Source organism: Hippocampus comes, unplaced genomic scaffold (genome assembly GCF_001891065.2).
Source record: "Hippocampus comes isolate QL1 unplaced genomic scaffold, H_comes_QL1_v1.1 scaffold91, whole genome shotgun sequence".
In the NCBI taxonomy this organism is placed as follows: domain Eukaryota; kingdom Metazoa; phylum Chordata; class Actinopteri; order Syngnathiformes; family Syngnathidae; genus Hippocampus; species Hippocampus comes.
The window spans coordinates 1,024,051-1,045,201 of record NW_017805034.1 but is presented as its reverse complement, the minus strand read 5'-3'; the positions used below and the strand labels follow the sequence as shown (position 1 = coordinate 1,045,201).

The 21,151-nt window shown below is 40.8% G+C and overlaps 1 protein-coding gene across 1 annotated transcript in view; it reads right to left on the bottom strand.

The window, feature by feature from the left end:
• The window catches only part of dnah9 (dynein, axonemal, heavy chain 9), a 119,383-nt gene extending 105,871 nt beyond the window's left edge, over positions 1 to 13,512 (bottom strand). Inside the window, exons 1-13 of the mRNA XM_019863599.1 lie at positions 12,952 to 13,512; positions 9,203 to 9,399; positions 8,956 to 9,114; positions 7,189 to 7,319; positions 6,859 to 7,070; positions 5,710 to 5,943; positions 5,453 to 5,620; positions 4,977 to 5,093; positions 4,749 to 4,899; positions 3,856 to 3,970; positions 3,733 to 3,745; positions 3,122 to 3,192; positions 81 to 207 (exon numbers count right to left, since the gene is read on the bottom strand). Coding sequence (XP_019719158.1) covers positions 81 to 207; positions 3,122 to 3,192; positions 3,733 to 3,745; positions 3,856 to 3,970; positions 4,749 to 4,899; positions 4,977 to 5,093; positions 5,453 to 5,620; positions 5,710 to 5,943; positions 6,859 to 7,070; positions 7,189 to 7,319; positions 8,956 to 9,114; positions 9,203 to 9,399; positions 12,952 to 13,302 — 2,046 coding nt within the window. The 5' untranslated portion in view covers positions 13,303 to 13,512. The remainder of the gene's footprint in view (positions 1 to 80; positions 208 to 3,121; positions 3,193 to 3,732; positions 3,746 to 3,855; positions 3,971 to 4,748; positions 4,900 to 4,976; positions 5,094 to 5,452; positions 5,621 to 5,709; positions 5,944 to 6,858; positions 7,071 to 7,188; positions 7,320 to 8,955; positions 9,115 to 9,202; positions 9,400 to 12,951) is intronic.
• Positions 13,513 to 21,151: the final 7,639 nt, after the last annotated feature.

Genomic DNA, 21,151 nt, shown 5'->3' with positions numbered 1-21,151 from the left:
GCATGTTTTAAAAGACATTACATACCTACCATTCTGCTGTAAGCCGTACAATATGTACATCGTGATCCATGTAATAAAACCTGTGCGCTGAAGTTGACGGAGATCAGCCGAGAGGACACGTCTCTGCAGATTAAGGGCAGGCTGAGGTTGTGAAGACAACTGCTGTCAAGGGTCCTCGTCCATGCCTCGTACAGGGCGAAACAGTATCTGAAATAGTAATACCGAGAAAATATATACTTCAGGCACATCAAGCCGTTCTCACAAATATGGTACCAGAGGGGTTTCAACATTGTTTCGCACTTGCATTAAATTAGCCACAGAAGTGGCAAATAGCTGGGAGAGCTCGCACGAAATGGAGGGTTAGTTGGGACAGCTGGAGGTTGGATGAGGATAAACACTGCTTCATCTGCAAGACGGCGGGGACAGACAATATGTCAGGCCTCCGTACGGCTATATCAATCTGTAAATAGCAACTATTATGATGAGTACTTCAGCGCGCACTGCGCGCTCCTTATTGGATTTTTGCCGTGAGCTTCATTTCCTGATAGTGGCACCGCAGACACAGAGGCAATCCAATGTCTTGGTAATGGTCATAAATCATGCAGCGTTTTGTCAGTGGGGAGTAATGAGTAAGGATGCCCATCACAATCATGACGGGAATGTTTAGAATAATGATGGCATTCACTTATGGCAGCAATAGAGATTGTTTGAACAGCAACTGGAATGGGAGTTAAGCAGGATGCATAGAGATCCTCACTCCAGTTCTTCATGAAGTTAAAATTTGTGTAATTATATGCTTGAATACGTTCATTTGAAGAAATCTCTACCATAATTTCTTCATGAGGAAAAATGTGAATATCATGTGCAAATAATTACCAAACTGCTTGTTCTCTACCCGGGATGCTTTCTTGCTTTTTTATATTTCATTTATTTATTTGTTTCTTTATTTATTTTTAAAGCATCCCAACAAACATGTTAGAATCGTGTCAATTCTTATTTGAAATTGTGTCCGACTACAGGCCAACTATGTGCAATCCTCATCAATACAATTTTCTATCTTTCTCATATGATGAGGGTGCTATGCTAAAATGCTAGCATTTAGCTTGATAACAATTTCCGTTTTGTTTGGGCCAAAATCAAAATTAATTCAGCACAACGCTCCATGAAAGCTCACAGGGTTACAGATTTGATTTAAAATACCAGCATTTATTACATAAGTTCATAATTAGATTGTATTCTCACAGTGTGCCCTGAATGCATCTTCCACATTTTCGTCGGGCTAGCCCAAAATTGATATTGAAATTATGTCCAATTCTGTATTCTTTCTGTTTTTATTTTCACTTGATGCCATGGGGGAAAAGTGGCTCTCATCAAACTATCTTTATATGAGCCGCAGTACCCAGTTGCTCACCACAATAATTGGCCAAATGATCTCCCTGTCCAATTTCTGAGCGTAAAATATTGCATTCAAAAGTGAATCGGTAAAAGGGGAACATGCAAAGTGTTGTTCTGACGCATTCCAGGAATGTCACATTGTCACATTGTAAGACTGGAGCAATTACAGAAGAGTCCAAAATAGAAGGCCGGCGCTGAAAACAAAACCATCTGTAATGTTAGTGCAATGATTAAACCTTGAGGCATTACAAGCTTTAAGTGGTCAGTGTAAAGCTGAATTATAACTGTAAGCGAGCAAGAAGGGAACAGAAGACTTTTTTTTCCCCCTTTCTGTTATTGGTTCCTTCATAATTCAAAGCAGCAACGGTCCCCCACCCCCCTCAATGAGATGATTTATCTCGTAGGTTTTGATGTTAAATGTGGTCTAAAAGGCGATTTCTCACTTGGCATCAGTGAGTGGCGACAGGGCATGTGAGATTATGAGACTCCTGTGAGATCATCTACAGAGCAGTGCTCCAGTAATGAGAACATCAATCAAGCCTGGAGCTGCATGTCTGCATTGCATTCCACGTGGGCTGCTTCATAAGCTAACTAAATCAAATAGATTTAGCAGATGGGGCTGTTATCTGATTCATGCTCGCGACATTGAGGGCTACCGAAAGCATAAAGACTCATTACTGTTAGCCGTTTGACTTCAACTTCCTGAATAAATATGTTGCGCATGATTACAGTATGTGTAAGGTGGATAACATCAACAATCTACCGGATTTTCCTCACTATAAGGCACTTCGGAGAATAAGGCGATACCTTCAATGAATGGACTATTTTACAACTGTTCATATATAGGACACACGGCATTATAAGGTGCATAGAATAGAAGCTACAAGAGTGGCTGCGGTTGCGTTCTGCATCAACTAGATGGAGCTATGCTAAAGGGAATACAATACAATACAGCTTTCTCTACATTGAGTTTTCACAACCGTCGCATCTGTAACAAAGCTCTTTCCAGATCATTTAAAATAATCCGTCCAAGAAATCTGAATAGTGAGCAATATATAAGGTGCGGCGGATTATAAGGGGCACTGTTGGATTTTTAGATAATAGAATGCTTTTAAGTACGCCTTATAGTACGGAAAATACGTACATATTGCAATAGATTGACAACCATTAGAGGCTATAGTATAGCACTTGTCCTCATCTATTTTGCGATTGAGCTCAAGTATATAAATCACATCCAGTCACAAACGGCAGTCCAGTTGTCAGAGTGCGGCACATTTGAGTTCGTTAGTCTTACTGCAACACAAAACCAAGCAAGGCCGCAACGATGAACCAGTAAATAGTAATTACAACTGCTAGATATTTCTCTCCAAAATGTTGTCAAAAGTTCCAAATTTAGAGGAAAAAAGGATATTTCATCTTATTCTTGCACCATGTAGATGAATGACAATGAGGCAGCAGAAGGTCCAATTCATTCATTATCTCCCCACCCCACGTCTCTGGCAATAAACAACCCATGTACGTTGGGCGTGTGTGTCCTTGCCAGGCGAGTGAGTGACGCCTTGCAGAACACTGTGCTATACTTTCCTCCTAATAACAATACTGTAAGGGCAATACTTTAACTGTCAGTTATTTTCAATCTGCCATTCTGTTTTTTTTTTTTTTCGGCTATATTTACATGGCTGCATGATGACATGTCATGCAACATAGCAAGATGAGGCGCTCCGACCTGTCAACAAGTTGCATCAGCTCCTCATACTTCTGGATGACCCAAACTCCTTGTGCAGACTCCAGGCACCTGTCTCAGAGAATAGGTTTTTCACAAGATTAGATTCAGGAAATGTTGTGAAAGGTAACGCGGATGTTGCATTATGCAATATATTGATACGTATTGAGGAGGCAAGGCGATAGAACCGACAGAAAATGGAATGTTTGGAATTGCGAAAATGTCTGTTGGAAATGTTATCCATTCCTCCATGTTGGACAAAACAGTTTGCGTCATAATTTTTGTTGTAGTTTATCTCAACAGTATTTGACGGGATTGCATTCAGGCCTCTACATAGGCTGGTCAATTTCTTCTTCACCAAAGTATGTCTGTGTCTCCAAAATTGAGATTCACTAAGTTGGATGAGGTGGCACGGTGGTCGACTGATTAGCACGTCCGCCTCACAGTGCAGAGGTGAAGGGTTCGATTCCAAAATATGAACATTATTTATTACACAATCACAATTTGACACTTGGGTACAGACTGGCAAGGATCATGGAAATTGTCACATGAATTGCTTTTGCAGGCCACATAAAATCATGTGGTGGGCCATGATCTGGCCCCTGGGCCTTGACTTTGACACCTGTGCTCTAAATTGTCCCTAGGTGGGAGTGTGAGCGCGGATGGTTGTCCGTCTCTATGTGCCCTGCGTGGATGTTTGTCTTATCTGTTGTCTGTGAGGATGGGCAAACACTCACGGATACGAAAGGTGTCTGAATTTGGAGAAGGTCGTCTGCATGCGCCGCTGCAGTTCCTGGGCCCATATCAGCCCTCCAGCCACCGCTGGCATATTCTTATTCACCGGAGCAGAGCCTGTGGAAAAGTAGCGTAACCGTTCTTCGAACGCTTACCATAAAGTCCGGTTGACTGAGATCAATTGTTGAAAGAGAGGTATGCATTATTCCTTAAAAATGAACGCCAGAGAAGAAGTTGGCAGCTATTTTCACAGGAACAGCATCGATTCTATCTGCATGTTCTTGTAAACTGCTTTTGTACTATGCTGCTATTCTACATTCAATGGGAGGAAATGATTGTAAGGGGCAACATGGTAAAATTCATTAATTCACCCATTCAAGAGTTTTAAAGTGGTGCCAAGTTGCCCAAAAACTTTTTCACTGACAAAAGGTCACTCAAATACGGTCACTTCTATTTTTATACTGTCATGCATAATTTCTGATCAAGGTAAATGTCGCAGTTTGCAAAAATCCAGTTATTTAATGCCATAAATAGATTAAGTAATGCAATAGTGGCTGTTAAAAAAAAAAATCCATATTAATAAGTGTCCTTTGAGGATAGAGAGACGGCGAGTGCAGGCACTGTCACTGACAACTTGCACAATATACAGTGATGATATCCGATGCAAGAAGTGTTTCGGGTCCTCGGGTTCCTTGATAGCGCTATAAAATTCATATCTATCCAACCATTCATCCATTTTCCATAGCTACTCATTTCTTATTAATGTCATGTGTGAGGTGGAGTCTCTCCCATATTCATCGCTGTTATTTTTAAGTCGCTTTAGGAGACCATGCTTTTGGGACCAATGTTTGTTTGGGTTTTAGAAATCCGTGTGCACTTTTAACACAAAACTTACCCAGCTCATTTGCAATTTGAATATGTTCATGGTAAAGGACTTTGCAGTTGTCCAGATCCTTGTCAAACATGCTAACCAAGAGCGGGTATCTGTCCAAAGCATCCTGAGCGACTCTGGGCCGCTCCAACAAGCTCCCAAACATATCCAGAACCTGCAGGCATGGAGAAGAGACGACCCAGTGCATGTGGATATGATGTGTTTTCAAAGAGTGGGATTAAATTCCAGTACCTTGAAGGCGTGCTCCAATCCTGCAGCGTCATCAAAAGCCTGACAGAAGATGGCTCCTAGCCGCCGGTCTGTGTCATCTGCTAACAACTTGAAGTCCCACACATCTTTCGAAAATTCCTGCAGGGGCAGAAATTACAGCTAGGCCCAAAGCCAAGATCCCACTGAGCTGCGTGAGATCAGATTGAGGCGACATACAGTAGCATATTCCTTTTTACATCCGACTAACTCGATTTTCCAAGTGGGTATTACAAGAAAAGTAAATTGCTTTTCTCGCTGTTACTCAGGAACAACTTGGTTGATCAATACAATGACGTTTGGGTCACAATAGCGCAATAGCGCATTTTGGAGTAACCTCTTGTGTGCTGTGAAGTGTTCAGGGTTGAAATTGCTTGTGCGGTTGGCGGCTCAAAAGGCGACGCTAAAAGAAGTAGTTGAGGCCAAGCAGGAATGTGAGATTCAAAAGTACTCCTCCTCACCTTGTTTTGGAGGTCCAAGCAGTCATAGGGCTTCTCTGTTAAGATCTTGAAACGATCCATAAACTCCTGGTGAAGGAGCTGGACCTGCTGGTTTAGCGCATGACCCCTAAGACCTCCAATCTCTAATTTCTCAAGCTTTAAGAAGTCCACCGCTGCCAAAAGGATGTCCTATGTGGTCGATAGATGGAAACAAGAAATGGATACGGATATAGAATGGCAATCATTTTGAAGGCTGCCATCCATTTGAACGCATTTACCTGTATGGAAATGATTCTGTTGATGAAGAGATCAAGTCCGGAGACTGCTAAAGTGGCGGGGAAATCCCAAGGCTTCACCAAGTTCCCGTTCCTCTGGTACTGGCCCAGATTAGTCCGACGGTCCTCGAAGATGCTCTTGAAGTGTTCCAAAATCTCAAGGCATGTTTTCACCTTCAGGAGACTCTCAGGAACCTCTCCTTTGAGAAGTTCCTCTGGTATTAAATAACCTCGAGCCTGTTTTGGGGGAGAGAAACAGTTGGTCAGTTTATCCAAGCAGCCGGATGAGATACACCCAATCGTACACAAGTGTCAAACTCCAGGCCTGGGGGCCAGATCTGGACCCGCCACGTCATTTTATGTGGCCCCCGAAAGCAAAGCAAACATGTCAACTTTCATGATGTTTGCTAAAATCTTGACCAAAATTCAAAATTCTCATTTGTAATAAATAAGAGACATATTGTAAGCATTTTCTTGTTACCAAACCCCACATTACAGTACAGTCATCACAGCCCTCCAAGGGAAAACGGTAATGAAAATGTAGCCCCATGTCAAATATGAGTCTGACACATCTGCACATTAGATACATTATATTGCAATTACATAATAGTTCATGGAATAGCAATCGCAAACAATCCTAAAATGTTACCTCACTCCCAGTGCCCCTCAGAACCGTGCAATATTTTTGTGCAGAAAGACTGTGCACAGTGTATTGATGTGGGGGTTTGGTCATTTTATGTTCTCAAAAAAAGGGGGTTGCCTGCCTGACATAAGGCATTCAAGTGGTGGTCTATTTTTTTTTCTTTCAGGCTAAAAGTCCAAACAAAGGTGTTTCTTGAAAGAGCAACGTGCAACAAATCTTCGAAACTGCCTTAAAAGCGGTGTTGAAAAGAAAGACTGCAAGGAAGCTTTAATGAGGCTTTTATATTAAGGAACTTCGGGAGTGGGGGGGGGGGAGAGAATACTCTCAACTTGTCTTTAATGGGCAAACATTGCACTTTGTTTTCACTTGGCCACCCACCTGCTGACAGGTGCTTATTTCAGAAATTGCTTTTGTTGCAGAAAAAAAAAAAGAAAAAAAGAAAAGGCGTAAAAAGGTGTTGGGGGGATTGGTGGGGGGGGGGGGGGGGGGGGGACAAAACGCCAGCTGACCTGCTGTATGAGGAGGTTGCAGATCTCTTGCAGTAGAACAATAAGTCGCCGTGGAGTGTTGTAGTGTGCCGAGTTGGCCCACACAAGACACACCATGTGCATCAGGGGACCGATCAGACCTTTGACCTCGATAAACTCTCGACTCTCCATGTCCTCAAACAGGGGCTGCAGTGGTGTCAAGTAGGTACAGACGTCCCTTGCCTCCTCCACAGCTGCCAAGTGAAAAAAGCGGATTCATCACTTGAGAAAAGTCAAGCTTCAATATCAAATGGGCAAAGGTAGACACATACAAAAACTCCGCTTTTTTTCTTTTCTGCAGTCTGTAATTACCTGCACGGACTTCCCGTCGGATGTTCTGAAAAGCAGGAGAATAGCTGCTCTCAACGGCGTCAAGCAACATCTCCATTTTGTTGCCTTTGTGTGATGTTAATTGGGAGTAAATGCACTCCAAATCAGCATATCTTAAAGGCAAAAAAAAATGTAGATAGAGAACACAAAAAGGTCAAATTTGTCTGGCTTTGAGCGCTTGTGGAACTTTGATAATTTATGACTCATCCTAAAGGTCTGTGTAATAAAATCATTTGTAAATGTAACAACGGCTGCATTTGAATTATGTGTTTCCAATTTTTATTTGGTAAGTAATCACAGGCACAAAATGGAAAGTCATTTTTCTCAGCCGCTATGATTGTAACAATATGCATACCGTGGAGATTTCTTCGACAAATCAAATCTTTCATTGTACATATTGGTGTTAAAGTAGAATTTATTTTTTAGTTTTTGCTATAAATAGAACATAAACAGCAAACAGCCTTATGTGTCCTTTTTTTTTTCTTTTAACGCTGATTTGAAACATGTCTTTTGTTTTCCTGGCACATCAGGTTTTTTAAAATATTGTTATTGATTGTTTATAGTCTATAAGCATGTACGGTTCATATTTTACCCTGCATTGATTGCATTGTAATCTGTAGCCATCATGTTTCAGAAAAAAATAAATCCACCTTTTGTTGAACCCACCCATAATGAAGAAATATATTATTATATTGCAAATTATATTATTAGATTAGATTATATATCCTTTATTTGTCCCACACTGGGGAAATTTACAGCCTTCAGCAGCAAGATTGTGGGTAGAAAGAAGAGAAAAGAAAACACAGTTCAATTAAGTGCAATATAAATACAAACATGGATAAGGTCAATAATTAAGTGCAATATAATACAATAGTCACAGTACTATTCACATATGTTGTCATATCATTTAAATAATTCTATGATTTATTTATTTATTCATTTTTTATTCAGCAGCCTGACAGCAGTCGGTAGGAACGAGCGGCGGTATCTCTCCGTCTTGCAACGCGGGTGTAACAGTCATCAATATCCATCCATCCATCCATCCATTTTCGAATCCACTTATCCTTAGGAAGGTCGTGGGCATGTCACACACAGTCACATTTTTTTTTTCCTGCATCTGAGTCCAGTTCAGCTGATTTTTAGCATCTGCCGATTTCAAGTCCCAGGCCGATAATTCATTAATGCATTAAGGTGCATCCGAGCTGTTTCACTTGTTCACACAGTTCACAAAATCACGCTGCAAACAAATTAATTACAGTACATTATATGTTGCCTTATGACCATTAAAAAAAAAGAAAATGGCAAAAAAAAAGTTTTTATTTTTTTTAACTAGTTACCTAAAAACTACGTGATTAGCCCCAATTTCCGATCACATGAGACGGGGTTAACTCTACTTTTTTTTAGTTAGATTGGGGAAACATCTAAACAACTCTAAGTGTGTCGCAAATATGCATTAAATTATATGATGTAAGTAGTCTGTATTGATCACAGCTAGCGTGTTTGCTAATAAAAATAAAAGCAGAGAATGTCTACCACAGAATAAAAAAAAAAAATCTTCGATTAGAATCAGGAGATGCCAAAACAAGCATTTTTCATGAGACGGTGCAGTTGTTATGAAAAATTCAACATTGGAAAAACGACAAAAAGTGTTACAATAATTTACCTCCGGGGCTCTGTGACACAACATTGAACGTTTTTGTTCGAGGTTGCCGGTGGCCATTTCGTATCCGTAGAAATAGATCTGCCAACCTGTTCTTCCAGAAGAGCAGCTCTGTGTGTGGTGTGGGCTTTTTGTCTTCAAGCAAGGCCTCTGCTGAGTCTTTTATCAGCACAGCACGGATCTGATGGCTCCACTCAATCACCGTTGACTCCAAGGAGTGGATGATGCTCTTATCTATTGTTTCCCCCCTGAGAAATTTCACAAGTTTGAATGTAAATGTTGTGGGGGGCAAGGGGGGGGGATGCATGATCAAACAGTCCACTTTGTTTGGGTTACCCGTTATCCATCTCGAAGGCAGCTTGCTCTACACTCTCCAAACCAACAGTAAGGGGCAGCAGTGTCTTTCCTTGGACTTGGCCTGACATGACAAACACGCTGCTCTTTAGGGAGTGGATGAGGTGCCTGACATCTTGGGCTACCACCTGAGGCCAATCGGTGTGGTTCCGACTGTTGGACAGCAGTGGGGCCACAACCTAGAGCGGGGCGACAAAAAAGGTGAGATGTAAGGGCCAATGACTGACAAGGCCCGCATTTTCTGCACTATAAGGCGCTCCGGAGTATAAGGCCCGCCTTCAATGAATGGCCTATTTTAAAACTGTTTTCATATATAGGGCACACAGCATTATAAGGCGCATAGAATAGAAGCTACAGTTGTGGCTGTGGTTGCGTTATGGATCCACTCGATGGAGCTATGCTAAAGGGAATACAATACAATACAATAGAGCATTATATAGAGCCATCACATCCACTGAAGCTGTTACAAAGCGATTTACAGAACATTTGAAATACTACGTCCAAGGAATCCGAATATTTATCCATATCCTCAGGATGTAGCATGAAGCACGAAACAAAGTCTATAAAAATACAGGGTTTATTCCTTGGCATTACAAAACAACAAATGAAAGACAGAGGTTATGACGACAATTGATTCAACAAAAAGGTACACAAAGCTGTTGGGATCACATCCACAAGGGGCTAAATATCCTTCGAAGTCTTGCTTGTCTCCTTCTTCCTTCGTTTAGTCAGCAGTTAACTATGCATTTGGTATTATCTTTGTTTCATAATGGCTGGGCAGAGCTCACAAAGTCGTGCCGTGTGTTGGCGAATGTACATGTCAATTAGTTTACGTCACAATTGTTTCGTGCTAATTATCACCACTCGATGGCATCAGAACACAAAGAGGGGAAACAACTCAATGGGGAATACAGAGAGAGTGTAACACCATAGATAAGATGCATCGGATTATAAATCGCGCTGTCGGCTTTCGACAAAATTGAATGCTTTTAGGTGCGCCTCATAGTGCGGAAATTACGGTACTTTTTTTTTCAGCCTGTACTTTGACTAAGTTAAAACAACGTAACCGAATCTTTTCATCAACACAGTAGGCCTAAATCAAATTAAATGTGGACATCACACTGAAATGACAAGGCGAACAGTTGGGAAGAAAGGTTGCCATGGCATTAACTTCGATAAACTCGAAGTTTGCCGAGCTTTTTCCTTTATATTCTGTCCTGTATTATCCAGCAATCTCGATACTCGGTGGGACATTGCTGCTTCTCACGGGTCAGTCTGGCCACTATTTCAGTTTATCTTTGGTCGACAGCGAAAAAGCGACCTGCCCGAGGCACATCTTGCCCTCTGGCTTAAGTTCTGTTACAGCTCTAGGAATTTTTGCCAAGTCGCAAGCTGCCAGGCTAAGGTGTGAAGTGGGCAGAAAAAAAAAAGGATTCTGCACAAGAGTTAAATGTATAATTCAGTTGATACAGCAGCTTGTAAAGCTGGTTTTCGAAGACAGAAGGCATTAAATCAGGATGGATTGAATTGTATTGGATTCTTTTGGGTCATCTGTGCGACTTACAACTGACGTCCTTGGAATACGTATTCGAAATTTTAAAACAAACACATCTGAATGGAAAAAAAGAGCGCAATGTCATTTACCCGCCTACCTAAGTGGTTTTGGTGCCCCGCCACTTTGCGTTAATATGAAAACACCACTGGTTACAAGGTGATTTGAATGAGTAGCTATTTTAAAAGTGGATCTGACAGTGAGCGCCTGCCACACACTTCTTCAAGATATTGAGCCTCCCAGTGTCTGAGGTAAGGCAATTACTTGCACATTTTTGGGTTATTACTTTGAAAGCACCTCTCAAAACCCATAAAAATAATGAATGTCGTAAAGGCAACACCCTTAACTAATTTTATGTTTCAGTCACAAGTGGAAGTAACATTCGGATCTGTAAAGCAAAAAAAAAGCATCAACTGCATCACGCATACGGTACATACAATCGCAGAGCAACAGATTTATACACCCAAAGGGTAATTTTGAGTCTTCAATGACCCAACATGCATATTATGGGAATGTGGAAGACGACGCACGGAAGGCCAAGATTCAAACCCAGAACGTCTCGAGTGTGAAGCAGACACAATGAGTTTCTTCCCGACTCTTGTTGAAGTGCCTTATATAAGAGTACGAGAAATAAGCTCCTCTCAGCATCAAGTAATTATGTTGCCCAGCTGATATTAAAAATTAACGCCGCTGCGTCGCCATACCATAACTCATATTTAAACACTTAACAGTTATACAACATACATTTATGTCGATTAAATGTTTAAATAAGAGATATAAAACATTTATGGAGGGAAGATAGTAGCTGTGTGGGATTTTGCATAAGTACCCCCAACTGGTGTTCCTTAATGAGCTGTTTGTAGAATGTTTTTCAAAATTTAGAGCTGCGAAACTACTTGCCATTGTTTTGCCACAATAATATTTGGAAAGGATGCTTATTCGACTCGATTCTATTTTGTTGATGGCATGTGTTGAGATACACATCTTCTTAAATTATTGTCACTAAGAAATCAATGGTAGGGCTAGACCGGGGGTCGGCAACCCGCGGCTCTAGAGCCGAATGCGTCTCTTTAGCGCCGCCCTAGTGGCTCCCTGGAGCTTTTTCAAAAATGTTTGAAAATTGAAAAAGATGGGGAGGGAAATTTATTTTTTGTTTTAATATGGGTTCTGTAAGAGGACAAACATGACGCAAACATTCTTAATGTTTTCCAATGCTCTAAAAATGTGCAGAAATATACAATTTCTGTCAACGAGGATTTGCGTCATAGCCTGTGACACACGTTTCTATTGGCAGGGCGGGATGTCACTCAGGTGGCTGTTGTAAAAAAACTGCGTTTCATGTACAATTCAATTCGATTTACAGGACTTGTATGCAAAAGAGGAGAAAAGTTATGATAATTCGAAAGGCCCAAGAAAATGGTATCTTCAATGTCGGGCATTGAAGTAGAGAGACGCCAATTTTTTATCACCTTCTCAGAGCCCCCTGCCAGTTAGTGTACTTTAAAATCAGGAACACAAACCACAGAGGGTTTTAAACATGCAGAATGAAGTAAAATATAAGATGAAATTTTTCGGTGGCTCAAACCATCTTCCCATTGAGATAATGGTTTGAGTTAGTTTTTGTTTTTCCTCCTCTTCCCGACTGTTTTCCTTTCACATCAAAGATATCGGGGCGCTTAACAGCGACCCGCCAGGCTTCTCGTTCAATCCCCCCCCATGTTCATTGTTGTTGTCTTGTCTGTTTCTCTGAATGGGTTATAAGCCGGATGTAAATTCCTTGTGTGATTTTTGCATACATGGCCAATAAATCAATAAATTCTGATTCTCTTAAAAAAAAAAAAAATGTCTGTGCACACATCATGCGCCACCGACAAAATGACATGTTGACAACATCAACCGATTCTCAGAAATAAAGCCATGGATGGGGAATATCTTGCTTCACTGAATCAAATCAACTGAGGTTGGCCTTACCTTGGTACGAAGCAGTAGAAAGTACAAATGTCTCATGTCAAAAGTAAATGCACAAAAGTAAACAGTCCAAAATAAATACTCACGTAAAGTGCAGACAGTTGAAAAGTTTCCTTCTATCAGGTATTTACGCTTGATTATTTCGTAAGTTAGAAAGATAGATCGATGGAACCCATCCACATGATGAATACAAATTCCGCTGCTGTCTTACCTCCTCAATCAGGGCAGAAAACTGGTCAAGAGGCGAGCAAGACAAGTCGCCGCACACCAAGTTATCCTCCATGCGTTCTGCAGTCAGGATTGTTTTGCTTCGTTTTAGAAAGTACACTGCTTTGTTTTTGGAGTGGGACGTGAAGGCGGCTGCGGGCTGTAACAGTCCGGTCGAGGTCACACACACCACCAAAATCCGCTGCTGCGGTTGGTCCAGGAAGTCCTGCATAATCTGCAAGTTGTCTTCGCTGGACACACATTTTTGCCAGCGGTCGTGTTTGACTTTGAGAGTCCTCAGCACGTAATCTTCTATAAAGTCCAGTCTGTGGTCCGCAGCAGGTGACTCGTCCATGTCTGTTGAGGAATTCTCCCTCTGGGCCCAAACCGCATGAGGAGGAACTAATTATGTGTTGCAGCCTCCATAGCAACACGGTGTTTGCATTAATGAGGCCGTTGCCGGGGGAGCTGAATCGGGACCGTCCCTTTCTCTGTCTGTCCATGCACCTGCTGACCGGTACCCATTGTTAGCTTGGGGACTTTTGTTTGAACTTTATGAGAATGGGTTTGTCAGCGCAGTGAGGAAAAGGAAAAGGAAAAAAAAAAAAGGTTAAGTTGACTCACAGCCGTGCCAAATTTCAATGATTTAAAAAAAATGTCTATGATATAAAATTAGGCTTAAAAAAATGTCATATAGTTTCAAGACTTTCTTTTCACTCTCAAGCAGGTGAACTCGCCCATTGGTTGAGTCGAAGCACCCATGGCAAACTGACAGAATTCTTACCTCCCGGTCTTGGATTTGCCACCTCTGCATTGTTTCATCCTGAGAGGAAAGCAATGAGGAGAGGTTGACTCTTGTTTAACTGAGTCATGCACAAAGCACTTCCATTTTCGTCAATGTGCTGCATATTTTTTTTAGTAGAGACTTCCTAGTGTCATCTTATGACTCGCAAAAATAACTAAACAAATAAATCTGAGATATCGTGGATGCAAACTTGTTTTTTTTTTTTAATTAATCTTCATCCCACAATTATTTAACTCCACAGAGAATACCTTCAGTAAAGCCTTGAAGCAACCTAAAAGGACCAGACTGTCTGTAGACCTGTCAAGCATTCTGAGATGTGGGATCGGACATGACATCAAATGTGTCCTTTTTTTTCCTTTTTTTTTGTTACAAAGAGAACCGCAAGGAATAGTGTGCGTGCAGGTGTGTGTGCGCCGCTGTGCCGTGCAACTAAGAGGGATGAGTTCCTCTGAATGACTTTGAAGATTACGATGACAGACCAGAGAGGACTTTGGCTTCCGGACTTTCTTGTCAGCCTCAAAGAGGCCCACCTGGTGACTGATTGGATAAACCTGCTCTCTTCTGCCATCTAGAGGCTACTTTCTGAAACGCAGCCCAGAAGCCCTCAATGCAATACAATCCATCCTGATTTCTATGTTTGATTTACCAGACTTTTTCGCCGCTAGAATCAGCAAGAACGATTCACGATTAACATCGGACAACTGTAGTGAGGGATTGTCGTATAATTTAGTTTTTTTTTCATAAATGTCAAACCGAAACCCATTTATTGAGGGTGGTTTCACCCTAATTGGAAGCCACCGCGAGGGTACTGTCAGTCACCACAAGAGGGAGCTCTAGTACAGCAAATTGACAACTCTGTTCACTCCAGTTACTCTTTCATGCTTGGTCAGTGCGATGCCAAGGCAAACTAGCCCTTTTCAAGAATGCTTATTAAGCTACACGGAGCCAACTACAGTGTTTGATTGAGTAAAATAAGTGACTTCAGTGACCAGCCATCAATGGCTGGAAAGCACTACAACCGCAGGGAGACCGCAAGTGGTCTGTGATTCATTTCGCATCCGGTTTCATCTACCGTACACGTTTCCCCTTCTGTCACAAGTTGTCTTTGAGCCGAAAAACTATGATGCAACCCGCGCCAAGTCATTTCTGGCCGAGCTGGTTAACCAACAAATGTCCTTTTCAAAGTCTGGAATTGAGGATGTGCCACAATTCATCCAAACAACAGTTGGTTTTAATTGAAATCTGGTTACTTTCTACATTTGTGTCTCAAGAAAAATTGTGATGAGAGCTTAATTAAATGAATTGTGTCAATGTAAAGGTATTAGTCATCACTGTCGTGTGACTGGGCTGACATAGCCCCAAACTAAACTTTAATAACAATACCAGCCTAAAAAAAGACATTATTTCTTTGTCCGGCAGGCCCGTTGAGTACATGAGAAAACCCAATAGAAGCAAGTGGAAGCCAATGCTGTGTTATCTAAGTTTTATGAGCAGCTATAATCGCCAAGTCTTGCGGTTGCTGAATTACGTGGCCTTACAAAGGGTTCGGAATGAACCCCCCCCTTTATGTTGATCATCGGGGTGAAGGGTGTAAAGGGGGTTTTGATTTTGGGGGCTTGTGGTTTGCGGTGGCGGTGGATGTGGAAGTCATGTTCTGCCAGTCTGGTCTGGCCTCGTAGTCATGCAGAGTTCTGTTAAAAGAACGCTGATGGCTTTTAAAGAACTGGATGTTATTACTTGATGGGTAATTTTCATACTTTGGCAACTTGGTAAGGGGCCAAAAGTAACATGCCGCAGACTCGTGCTCTCTGAAACAGGATATTGGGTTCGAAATAAGCTATCATGGGATTGGCTGTGTGACACATGAATGTGATGCTTACGTCGCATGCCTTGGTTCGCATTTAGCATTTTATTTACTTTAACTGGTGTGACATTAATCATTTTCCAATCATTTTACATTTTGGGACTTTTTGTCACGAATAATTTCACCTACAGTACAGTAATTGCCTTCCATCTGTGGGTTCATTAATGCTTGTGGAAAATATTGAAGGGATTTTGCACTGGCCAGTGACAAAATTTGGCACCTGTAAATAATCAAATGAGATACAATGAAAAATCAGGTTTTTTTTTTTGTTTGTGTTTTTTTTTTTACCCTCTAAAAAGTTACTCCTGCTTGGTTTTGAGCGGCACGGTCAAAGACGCACATTGGTTAACACTCACCGACAGGACTCCACCCCATCCTCGCTCTCTGCTCACCGGGCATACCACCACCTGCGCTCTCCATTCCAGCATTTTTTTTTTTTTTTTTTTTACGAACGTCTTCTTTCCCCAAAGTCAGCATTTCTGCCACAAAGGACCGGAACACTCTGCAACAAATAACTTGCCTCCTTCATTTTAATATCATCATTTAACCCTTTCACGCACCCTGTAAACCGATAACATGATCAGCTGTCCATCAGGAGAGGAGCTCCCCCAAGTAAAAAAAAAAAAGAAATACAAATAAAAAGTGAGAATAAAGCTTATAAACAATAAACTGTGGACTTTTGATCATGAGATGGAGTGATGAACACGCAGCAATGATTGTCTTTATTGCAAGTACTTGGGAGCGTCACAGAAAGACTAAACACAGCTGACTTTGTGTTGTGCGATTTTTTTTCGTTTGTCTTTTGTTTATTGCTGACTGATGTATTAAGCGCGGAGAAAAAGACGCATCCACTCCAGCGGCATCATAAATACTGTCAAAGATCACATAGATGCACCGTTTCACGATGTAGGTTAAGGTCGTAGGGTACTTTCACGAGAATGCTTTGAGCTCGGGTTTTTGGGAGACTTCAGGGCTTATTTTTGTCCAATTTAATTGCCAAAATTGGGAATTTTCAGCTGCTGGAGTGCTCACGTTTTGAAGTTTCAGTGGAAGGTGTTGGAAAACACTTAATGTAAGAGAGAGCAGACAAAAAGGATATCCCATTTTTCTATTTCTGGGTTTTTTAACGCATTCATGCACAAATAATGAGAACCTGTAACCTGATAACTTGATAAGCTGTCCACTGTGGTTAAAGCTCAGAATCAAAGAGTAAAAAGAAGCTTTATCTGTTTTTTTGATGTTGTTTTGTTTTTTGATAAGCTAACACTGAAATACAGCCTGTAAAACATTCCTAGTCACATCATATGTTCTGTTGAGCTTTTCTGAGTTCCAGGTGTAAATCATACCGGTAAGTTTTGAAGGTTTCAAAACAATTTAGGTGTCTTCTCATGTCACGCGACATTTACAAATCTCCGCCGAGGCCACCGAGGCAATAGAATCGAGACTTTTTCACGAGAGAAAGCGCCTCGCTGTTGACGAAAAGACACGCCGTGACATTAAAAGATGCTGTTTCTGGCACGGCTGGTGAGTGTCCTTTACCTCACAGATTCCTGTGATACGACTAAAGTAAATTTGGGCCTTGTTGTATATGCCTTACCGAAGTATACTGTTTATTTTAACATCTTCAGTGTGCTGAGTTATGACTAGTAATGATTACTCAAATGCCCAGTGTTTGGCCAATTGTACCAGCAGTGCCTCCAAACAGACACACTGATGTTTATTTGAATTTTCCATTTTATATTGCCACATGTCATTAGGCTGTTTACAGTTTACTCCAAGTGATAGATCATTTCCCTTCACCGCGATGTGTTCACTGAAAAGAAAAAAAAAAGAAAAAAAATCCAGCACGATGGCGCACGCTCCTCAAAGGTGGTGCGACTTAATGGGCCTCGGAGAGCATGGCAGATGTCTTATTTCATCACAGACACGACAATGGCTAAATAGTCAGCCCGGGACTGAATTTGAAAGGAATATAAGCTGAACAGGCCTCATTCCTTATTTTCAAGAAAGGTGGACATATCCTCACGACAATGCACTCAATCCTAGAAGCACAAGAGCGTTTTTAATGTGCCGATTTAGCAGCTGATGAGGCAGACGTACGTTTTAACTTGAAAATGCATTCATCCTTCCAGGGACAGCGGTTACTACAGTGGACAGCTTATCATGTGATCAGGTTACAGGGTGCGTGAAAGGGTTAAAAATTAGCAAACAATACTGTACAGGCTCAATACACTATAATGTTAAAAATAAAAAAAAAAAATCTGCTTTTTTTCGGACTATGGAGCTACTTTCTGATCAAGTCTTACTATTGTTCACTGAGTCAAAAAAAAAAAAAAAGTGTTAAACCACCTGCGCCACGACTTAGACCTGGTTTCACCGGGTCTAAAGTCCAGTTTACTTTCTGTCAACAAATTATCAGGTGCTCATACAAAGTGATAGAAAAGGCCCTCGGTCAGAGCGCGGTCTGCTAAAATTCCCAAACATGGTAAACCAGACTTGCCCTGTCACAAAAATGAAGATGCGCCATTTTTTACTCTGAGGGCACGTACGCTCATCTTCAAAAATAAGACTTTTAGTCTCGTAAAGCATTGATAGAGACACATGGTTGATATTTGTATGCATGTTCAAAAATGTGACCTGTTCTAGATGAATCAGGTTCGTTTTACTTATTTATTTTTTAACCCTTTGATGGACAGCGGTTATCGCAGTGGAGAGCTTATCATGTTATCAGGTTACAGGGTGCATGAAAGGGTTAAAATTAGCAAACACAATACTGTCCACGCTCAATACACTACAATGTAAAAAAATAAACCATAATGTAAAAAATAATAATAATAATTTCAGCTCTTTTAGGACCATGGAGCTACTTTCTGATTGAGTCTTAATGTTGTTCATTGAGTAAAAAAAAAAAAAAAAGTGTTAAGCCACCTGCGCCATGACTTAGACCTGGTTTCACCGGGTCTAAAGTCTCGTCTACGTTCTGTAGATTGGCTTCCACTTGCCTCTTACTTTCACCAAATTGTCAAGTCCTCGGTCGTAGCGCGGTCTGCCAAATTCCCAGTACGTAGACTTGCCCTGTCACGAAATTGAACATGCGCCAATTTTTTTTTTTTTTAACTCCTAGGGCACCTACGTTCATCTACAAAAATAGGACCTTTCGTCTCATAAAGCATCGATAGATACACATGGTTGAGGTTATTTGTAGGCATGTGCTAAAATGTGACCTATCCATCAGATTCATTTTACAGAATGATTTTTTTTTTAACTCTTTCAGGGACAGCGGTTACTACAATGGACAGCTCATCATGTTATCAGGTTACAGGGGGGGCATTTAAGGGTTAAAGATGACTCAGCTCACCACTCGTTCGGTTGTCTATCTGACTCTTTCCCTGGTGCAAAAGTTGAAGTTCGCCATAATATTTAATAGATTGTGTTCATAGATTTGAGAGCAAGCAAAAATATCAATAACTTCAGCTGCAGGCTCAAACATCTGGGGATTTGCAATGTTTCTCTTCAGTCCTGAAACTACAACTCAGATGAGAAAGGCATCGTAATTTAGTTTTCCCTTCTGTAGTCTCTGCACCCTGGCTGGCTGTCCCGACATGTCCTTCTTGATTTAAAAGAAACCGTGTATTATTTGTGTTGGCCAAGAAACAATATGCACCAAACTGATGTGATGTATTCAAGACAACTCTTTGGGATTTTTTTTTTTTTTTGTTTTGGATTTTCCTTCGTTGGGATGGCGGCACTTTGAAGGCAGACGTGATTGAAGGTTTTTCAGTTGAGGGCTTTTGGATTGGCTACATATCATTTGTGGGAGGAAATGCACTTTTAACTATTTGAATGGGATTTTGACTTTTTGTGAACTCTATCTTTATTCTAGCGGTGAAATGCAAGTCAGAGGAGACGGCGACTGTCTCCAAAAATGGCAAACAAATGAAGTTCGTTTGCTATCGTTAATTTTGGTCATTTTCTCTTTCGGGAAAACCAGTTGTCCACGATCAATTTTCCTCACGGAGAATCCAACGTTGCTCATGTATTTTGATCTGTTCTAAAAACTCAAGAGGCACACGTGCATATAAAGTATACAATACATGCAACACGTAACATGATTTTTGAATGCTGTTCATTCAATTTACGTACCGTCCATAACAAAAAAACACTCGGCTTTAACGTGTCAGCTAATGTTTGTTGCTAAAAGCTGAATATGTTAAACACTCATCGAAAACCTTGTCGGACTAGCGCGCATGTTAAAGCTTCTCTGTTTTCCGTGAACGTCTCACATCGTGACATGTATTGAAATCGCCTTTGAAGGCCGCTTGCACAAATGAAATATTCATGTCATGTGCGGAATGCGCGAACACCGATCGTGCTCTTGTTCAAAAAGTAAACAATTTCATTTGCGTGTCTCAAATTCCACCCGCGGGATCTCAAGTAAAAGTTAGCACTGCAGACATCACGTCGTTTATAGGGAAAAAAAAACAAAATTGCATAAATATGGTGTCGTTGTCAAAATGAACAGAATTTCTTTCCAGCAAATTTAAGAGTTGAACCGTTGAACATGATTCATGTGGAAAAAAAAAAAAAAACACACTGATTGCCACATTCCCAAATCTGATTTCATGTATGGAAAAAAAAAAATCTAAATATGATTGTTATGCATACATCTGCTCTATTTAAGTCTAATAAGGATTGAAGTATTTCTTCAAGAAATGACTATATTATGAATTATTAAAAGACTGTATTTATTTTACATTCTAATTCAATTCCACTAAGGAGGCCAGGTGGAAACTGAACATTTCCAGACAAGAACATCAACGAATAATTCTGAATATACGGTAATTATACATACGGTGAGAGTGACGCTGTGGTATAATGTTTTGTGGTACATTTTCTCCATTTTATTTTGTCAAGTGGTTGCATGAAATAAAATCATCGGATCCAGATTTTTTTTTTTTCCATTGGACTACACATCTACTTTAAAACATACCTGGACCCAAACGATTTTATTTTGTGCAGCCAATTGACAAAATAAGATAAAATTAATAGAACTGACTTTTTTTTTCCCAACGTGCAGTGGTATTAAAACCCACGACTGCCTTATTTCGGGCATCTGTTTTTAGTTAGTATTTGGGTTTTTGCTTGACTTTGCGGGAGGCCGCTTTATTCAGCCAGTGCAAAGAGACACATCAGGGGTCCGAATATATATACACACACACACACACACACACACACACGCAAAATGGATTCATTCATATACGTGTTGACACAGTTCGGGGACGAACTGAATGGCGATCGGATCCCACAAACGTAGACACAAACAAAAATCCGTGCAAAAATATTGATTCCATACAAAAGCCCACCGACAAAGTAGAAACCGCTGGTCAAAAGAAGCAGGAAAACAAAACATTAACAAAAAGCGCTTACAAAGGCAAGGAAAAAGAAACTCCCAGATATAAACGAAATGACTCGGGTCCAATTTCACAACAACAAAAACATGAGCAAGAGTCAAAGGCAAAAAAGATCAATACTTAC